This window comes from Habropoda laboriosa, unplaced genomic scaffold, assembly GCF_001263275.1.
Source record: "Habropoda laboriosa isolate 0110345459 unplaced genomic scaffold, ASM126327v1 scaffold131, whole genome shotgun sequence".
NCBI lineage: Eukaryota > Metazoa > Arthropoda > Insecta > Hymenoptera > Apidae > Habropoda > Habropoda laboriosa.
This window is the reverse complement of record NW_017100230.1, coordinates 357,000-364,808: the sequence shown is the minus strand read 5'-3', so window position 1 is coordinate 364,808 and position 7,809 is coordinate 357,000. Positions and strand designations below refer to the sequence as shown.

At 44.0% G+C, this 7,809-nt stretch overlaps 1 protein-coding gene across 1 annotated transcript in view; it reads right to left on the bottom strand.

The window, feature by feature from the left end:
• Nucleotides 1–274: 274 nt before the first annotated feature.
• The window catches only part of LOC108571458 (discoidin domain-containing receptor 2-like), a 32,653-nt gene continuing 25,118 nt past the window's right edge, over nucleotides 275–7,809 (bottom strand). The window contains exons 4-8 of the mRNA XM_017933513.1: nucleotides 6,439–6,894; nucleotides 2,658–2,865; nucleotides 1,982–2,533; nucleotides 1,496–1,593; nucleotides 275–382 (exon numbers count right to left, since the gene is read on the bottom strand). Of these exons, the coding sequence (XP_017789002.1) occupies nucleotides 275–382; nucleotides 1,496–1,593; nucleotides 1,982–2,533; nucleotides 2,658–2,865; nucleotides 6,439–6,894 (1,422 nt within the window). The remainder of the gene's footprint in view (nucleotides 383–1,495; nucleotides 1,594–1,981; nucleotides 2,534–2,657; nucleotides 2,866–6,438; nucleotides 6,895–7,809) is intronic.

Genomic DNA, 7,809 nt, shown 5'->3' with positions numbered 1-7,809 from the left:
CTTTCGCTACGACTTCAGCATCCATTTGACGACGCGACGAGATTGATTTTTTCAGAATCAAAATTCAACTTGGTAAAGGTGGTACCGTTTAAAAAACTATTTAATATTGTAAAGTAGCGGTGTTCGATAGAGTAAAATAGAGGATGAATTACGAAGTTCTGATGGATGCCGAAGATCTCAACGAATCGCTCGATCGTTCTACGTGAAGTACGAAATTCTGTCGTACCTTCGATCCAGCGGCTTGCCGCGTGCATTCCGCAGGATGCAGCCTTCCTTACGCGTATCTGTGCAAGGAGTGTTCGCGGCGCTTGCTTCCTCTGCGCTCGCGCTCACAAACTGGTTCCGGGCTCGGCGGATTCGAGTACGAGCTCTGCAAGCACGCCTAATGTAACAACAGAAATGGAGGAAAATTAAATGTGCCGGTTGCTTCGGCGAATACGCTGCATTTTATCCACCGTACTCGTTGAATATCGCGGAAAATCTTTGTTTCCACGGAATTTACCAGTTTTCGCGTTTGATATGTAAACTGGGAAAAATATCCGTGGATTTTGTGTATTTTCGATTGAAGAAAAATATTTCGTTTAACTGTGCCGCGGATTTTAAATATTCACGATTGCAGAGATTAATATTGCGTTTTATAAGAGTAATAATTAGTTGTGAAGTTGAATAAAATTGTTTATAATTAGCAAGTTTTCATTCAACGAGTACGAATGTAAGGTTTACTTTAGATGTAAAATGTAAATTAAAAGACTGCAAAAGTGTCAAAGTTTGTACGCCGATAATACGGAGAAAAGCGTAAGCTTTAAAACGCACTTTGTTTGAAGTCGATAGCTCTATTGGTTCCCGAGATATAACACTTTAAAGTTTGGTTCGTAAGATACAGTGGATTATGAATGACAACTGAAATTCTTGGAATTAGCGTGACCCACTTTTTTTTCTTGGAAATGTGTACGCCGTGAGTACTACTAGAAAAAAAAGTGCTGAGCGCGCGAGTGTGGGACTGACCAGCGTGCAGGTGTTGCGCTTGGGATAGGTCAGTGAGGAAGACGTGCGAGTGAGACAGAGATAGTAAAGTATTGAAAATTACGGTTCTCTTTAAACGACGATATCTCGAGAACGGGACGTCGTATCGAGATGAAACAAAGTGCGTTGTAAAGCTCACGATTCCCCGCTTCTGATAAGGTGGACTAGAATATTCCGTTTATGGTATATAATAGTCTATTATTCGAAAAAGGAAACGGTGTATTTAATGACACTGTGCTACTTTAAATTATTACTGGTATTGATATTGATCGGTGTTATTGACAATAAACGAATGGTAGAGAGTTTTAACGAAGATTTCAGAGGTGAAGATTTAATTAGTTCGCTACGGTCATGATTAAATTAGTTAACAGAGGTTTTGCTTCAGTTTTGGTTAAGGTAGAGAGTTATTAATTGAAGAATCTTCAAGTACTTTAGTTAAATATTGGAGTAGCGCAAGATTTAAGTATCTTACCTTCGCACTGCCCCTTGATGAAGACTTGGAGAAAACGCTGTCCTGATCGCTGCTTACACTAGGCACCGGCATTGGTACTGCGTAATCGTAGGTGGCATCTGTAATCAGATTTGTCGAATTTTTAATGTTAGTTTAAAGGAATTTTAGACTTGGAAAATTTGAAACTTTGACAGTTCAATTATTCGCAAATTTGAAAGCTTGAAAGTTCGATTATTCGCGCATTTGAAAGGTTGAAAATGAAAAAATTCGAAAATCTGAAAAATTAAATATTTGAAACTTTGAAAGTTTGATCAAAATTCGAAAATTCAGAACTAAAACTTTACTACCAATTTCAATTCACCCACAAAATTAAGAGACCCCGCTAAATCAAACTGCCGGTGGAGCCAAACGTTCATTAAGCCCACCCGGAATACATATATACGATTCACAAGACCGAGAAGCGTCCCAACAAGTGTCAAGGCGTAACCGGACATCGATCGTACTCACCAGACTGTTCAACGTTGTCGTGAAGGTCCTTGTTGTCTATAACAACGGTGCTATATCCGTAATAAGCGGCGTGAGGCGGATCTCGGTACTTGTTCTCGTGGAAGGGCTCCTGGTACTCGTCCAGCCTGACGTCACCCAACAGACGATCGTTCAGATCGCGAGGCAACGTCGTCAGCTTAGTTCCGGCGTACCGATCGTCGAGTTCCTCGACTCGGTACGTCATTAACGAAGGATCCTTCTCCGTGGTACCGTACGCAGATTCCGGCGACAGGTGTTGATGATTGCCAGACGGAATCGCGCTTTTAGTTCCGAGAGGACTGGCGAAGTTCTTCCGTTGTCTGTGCCGCGTGACGATCAAGAAGATCGCGACGGCCAAGAGGAGGATCACAGCGGTTAAAACACCGATGATCACGGCCATGTAAGTAGGGTCATCTTGCTTCACTACCGGCACTTCAGCTTGAAGAGGATTGTCGCGCGCTGAAATTCGGTCCCTTACCCTTGGGGCTTCTGTCGTAGGCGGTGATTCGGGTGTAAAATTCCCGTGAGCGATATCTGTAACAAAAAGAAACAACATTTCCTTCGTGAATTTCTAGTCTGTTAATTCGAATATTTTTCGAGCGTTGAAATTAGGATTAAATTGGTGGATAAGGGATTGGAGTATTAGTACGGCAATTACCTGAATCGAACGTGATCTCACTGATCATGATCCACTTCGAGTAGAAGCTGAACTTGAGCTTGACGAATTTGCCTATTCGATGATGCAGCTTGATGGAGATGTTCCTCGAGTGCTCGAAGATCCTGTCCTCTATGTACGAGTACACGATCGGGTCGCCTGTATAATATCGACCACCAACGCTGAACATTATACTGACCTCGGAGAACACCTGTCACGAGAGAAAAACACCGTTTCTTTCCACAATAAAAACGAAGAAATGTAATCAAATTTATCCCTCGACGTTCTACCAATGTATTCATTTTAATAATCCTAGATATATCTCTTATCGTGGAAATATATAAAAGGAGCCGCGGCAAAGGTTACCGCAGCCAGTAAAATTAAGCGGCGCATTGTGTACACTAAACATGATGTAGCGGCTAATATTCAACATTAATTATATGCATAAATCAGCATCTTAAGACGAGCGAGGCTCTCGAGAAGAGAGCACAGACAGCAGAGAGGCTGGATATTAATATATCCCGCAATTCCTCTTCCACAAATACACACCGGGCTATTTATTACGGATATAACGGGCAACTTTATAGAGGAGCAACACACGGTTGACATCGACGACTTCGATAATTGCGAAGCAGCCCCGGCTGTGTTCTCCAGCAAGCGGAGGCGCGTGGAATGCTAATTCCACGCCGGGAAAGCGTAAGATAGTTGCGCGAGTAGAATGCCAGCCGGAAACTAAGAGTGGGAAAGCCGGTGTGTGTGGCAGCGAGGTGAAGTTCGCGTCGGTGAACGAAGAAAGAGGAGCGATCTATAGGAGCGAAAGAGCAAGGTGGATCTATAGAAAGGAGGAAGAGAGAAAGGACTAGTGGAATATAGCAGAGAAGAACGCGAGGGACTTGGAAACGGAGATTACAAAGCTGAGATTATCTAACTCTCTTAGCCCTGAAGACGAACGCAACGACGATGCGTATGGATTTTCAAGGCGAGAGCACCGCCGAAGCTTGCTATACTACCAGTAGCTCGTCGTCGTCGACGGTCTTGCGGGAGTGTGAGGAAGCCGAAGAAGGCGAATGTGGCGGCCACGAAACCGTGCACAACCACCACGGATGCAGCAGAGTGTATATAGCAACGGAGGAACATAAGAGAGAGCGAGGAGGAGCGCGAAACTGGCGATGCTTTGAAGTGCTGTCTTTCAGAAGACGTGTCCTATCCGCGCGAGCGGGCGCTTGTTAATAGAAGGGGACGTTTAGGGGCGGTTGCTACCATCTCTCACCCCTTGCTCGCCCTCATACCTCCAGCCATAGACTGCCGACTTGCCAGACTGTCGGTATTGTATTTGAATACGTGGCGTATCTGCTCTCCGGCTCGTTGCTCGCTAGCATTGTGCGTACGAGAGAGAAAGAACAGCAACCCTCCTTCACCACCTCAATCTACTCCCTTCGTCCCTCTAGTTGCCAGAGAAGACCGTTTCTCTTGCTTCTCGACGTTCCCTTCCTGTCTTCCACGAAGCATCCTTCTTCTTCTTCTTCTTCTTCCTTCTCCTACAAGAACGTTTCTCTCCCCACGTTCCGCATCCGATGCAGCGGCGTTTCTGCTGCCCTTGCCTTCGCCACCTCTCCAGCAGCTGGAGCCCTCGTTCGTCTTGCCCGTTCGCGGGCACACAATCGAGCCTCGAGCCGGGTAATGAGGCGCTCCATTCAAATAAATCTTGATACCGGTAAGGAGAGTGTTTCGAGGCTCGTCCTATTGAGGCTCGCGCATCGACCAACGTCGCCCCGGAAAACTTCCATTTTCTGTCGTCCGCCACTCCGGTCTTCAAGATCCTACGCTATCGCGTGCTAGCCATTGTGACGTCACCAGCTGAGAAAAGAGCACAGAGACCGGATTCTTCTGCTATCTTTATCCTCCATCCTTATCTTAAGCTGTCTTCCTTTTCCCTATTCCCATTTCGACAGATACCTGGCTTAGATTAACTCGACGTAACGATATAAAAGTGAAAGAATATTTTAATAGAATTTCTCATAGGGATAGTAAATTTTTTCAAAGGTTTCCCCAACACGTTCACCAAAAAGCTTCCATCCCTCCGTTGGAAAGTTGTTTGTTGTTCCGAGGCCCCTCTCCGTTGCTCGATTATGGAGCAGGGGTCTAGCCAGGGTAATGAGGGGCTCGACTGAAATAAATCTGGATACCGGGACGAGGCTATTATATAGAAATTCGTGGCCGGAAGCACGCCGGGCCGGAAAATTTTCCCAGAAACGGCCAACGCAGCCGGCGTTGAAGCGCCACCACCACCATTACCGTCAAGTTAGTAGTAGCCAACGTCGTTGTTACCACCCTGTGTAAAATCTCCTCTCTCTATCTCTCGTTTTATCCGCTTGAGCCGAAGTCAGGGGCCAACCGTTGTTGCGCCTCGTTACCCAACCTACACGTCCGACCTTGACTTCAACGTGAAAACTGAATTTCACGGTGTACGCCATAGTTCTGCCCCTCCGTTCTTTTTACCTTTCGTTCTTTTCTCGGATTAAAAGCAGACGCGAGATCTTCGCGCATATTTCGCCGCGATTGTCTGCCTCGCGTTTTTCTCTCCCTCCTCCTCCCCCTTTCCCTTATCTGCACTGTCTAGATCGTTCTTTTTCACCATTCTCGACGTCTAGTTTCCATCTCTCTTCCCTCCTTTTTTTTCCACTCACTCCTCTGTATCGTAGTTCTGCTCGTGTTGGCGAGTCACCGCCGCGGGCCCTTCCAATTTCCTCCCTGTCGTGCTCTCGTCTATCCACCCTCCCTTTTTTCCGTCTCTCTCTCTCTCGTCCTACCCTTTTTTTCACGCGTTTTCGCGGATATTCGGTGAACGATCATAGAGGAAATTTGAAAATAACGTGGCCAGGCTTGCGTTCAAAGAGATCGCCGATAAGGGGATTACGGTGGAAATTCCATCGTCGGATGGTAGTGTCGATAACGGGAACGAATCAAAATATTAAAATTTGAAGTGGACGGATCGAAGAGCAGGTTTTTCTTCTTCCTTTTTTTTTTTTTTGGCGAGGGGAGAAATCGCGGATGAATTTATCGTACGCGTTGTCCGACGTAGTAACGAGACGAGGAGAACGTTATGGAAGAGCTACCGGTTGCAAGAAACGACGAGGAGCGTGACTTTCGGTCTGCATGTTGTAGAACGTAAGTACGTGACTGTTCTCCGGGCCAAAAATCTGCCCGAGGGTTCTCGTTCGTGGGGATACGGAGATCACGACCCGCAAACGTTGGGGAAGGCTCTGGTTTCTCGTACCGCGTTTTCCTTTCCTGTCTCTCTTCCTTTTGCTCTACCTTCAAAATCACGACGCCGGATCAGCCACGGCTGCACCAGTTACCCACCCAACTTTCTAAGTAACTTGCCCGATAATCGTTGAATTAAAGCTAGACCCTATCTTATTGCACTCGTGGAAGAGGATACACTTTGATATTCCGTTATTTATAACACATATCCCTGGGTAAATTTATGCTTTCGACGCAGCTCACGTTTGAATTAACACATCCTACACTACGAGAAGTTTAGTTGCTTTTTAATTAGTTAACTAAGTTCATTTTTCAGCCTCAAAATACAATCTTTTCTGAGTGTAATTCAAAATCAGTCGAAGTTTTAATTAGTTCCTTTGTTCGTTATAAGTGACTTTCATGAAAAAGTGGTGACTCACATAGAATAGAAAGTTTGAGGAAATAAAATTTAATTTTCATGGCTATTAAAACGAATTTCTACTTCCCAATTTTGACATTTTACTAATTTCGTAGGACTCACCTGAACATCCTTGGTGAACTGATTGTTGCAGTAAATGTGCACAGCGGAGAACTCCCTCACGTGGTCGAACTCGAACTTGATCTCAAGCGGATGACCGGACCTGGTGTCGTTTCTCCAGCCGACCCATCCCTGACCCCTCTCGTAATCGTAATAGCCCATCTTGAAGTTATCCGGCCCGACCTTGCCGTCCGTCAACTGTCCCAGGCCACGTAGTAGCTGACCGTCCCAGTAGCCGTCGTAAGTCGCGTCGAAGAACTCCCAGTTGCCACGTTTGTCGCCCTGTGGCATCGAGTATGACACGATACCGTCGTTCCACGGACAACCGTACAGTTCTACCCGCATGCAAACGGTACGGCGATGATAGCTGTACGGCCAGAAACGGACTTTACTCGCGAACATCGGTGGCTCTAGTTCGTGCTGCGACTCAAGGTAGGTGTTCGTGTTTCCCTTGATTACCTGCAACAAACAATTCATCGATAGGGTTATCAACATGCTTCGTTTCGAATTATTCAAGCGAGAGTGTTTTTTTTTTTTAGATAAATTTGAAGTTTTTGACCCTTTTGGTACGGTAGGAGTTTAGCTTGCTAGAGGTATCTGAGTGTTTAGTGGTACTGAAAGGGGATATATGATTTTTCGATTTTTGAGAATTTGAGAATTTGAGGGTTTGAGAGTTTGAGAATTTAAGAGTTTAAGAATTTGAAAATTTGAGAATTTGTGAATTTAAGAGTTTGAGAATTTGAGGGTTTGAGACTTTGAGAACTTGAGAGTTTAAGAATTTGAGAGTTTGAGAATTTGGGAATTTGGGCATCTGAGAACTTGAGAACTTGATAATTTGAGAATTTGAAAATTTGAGAATTTGAGAGTTTAAGAATTTGAGAATTTGAGAGTTTGAGAGTTTGAGAATTTAAGAGTTTAAGAATTTGAAAATTTGAGAATTTGTGAATTTAAGAGTTTGAGAATTTGAGGGTTTGAGAGTTTGAGAATTTAAGAGTTTAAGAATTTGAAAATTTGAGGGTTTGAGACTTTGAGAATTTGAGAGTTTGAGACTTTGAGAATTTGAGAGTTTGAGAATTTGGGCATCTGAGAACTTGATAATTTGAGAATTTGAAAATTTGAGAATTTGAGAGTTTGAGGGTTTGAGAATTTGAGGGTTTGAGAGTTTGAGAATTTAAGAGTTTAAGAATTTGAAAATTTGAGAATTTGAGGGTTTGAGACTTTGAGAATTTGAGAGTTTTAGAATTTGGGAATTTGGGCATCTGAGAACTTGATAATTTGAGAATTTGATAATTTAAGAATTTGAAAATTTGTGAATTTTCTTTGAAGATTAGTCGCGAAATTAAGTTTCTCTACTACCCTGAAATTCGAAAACTG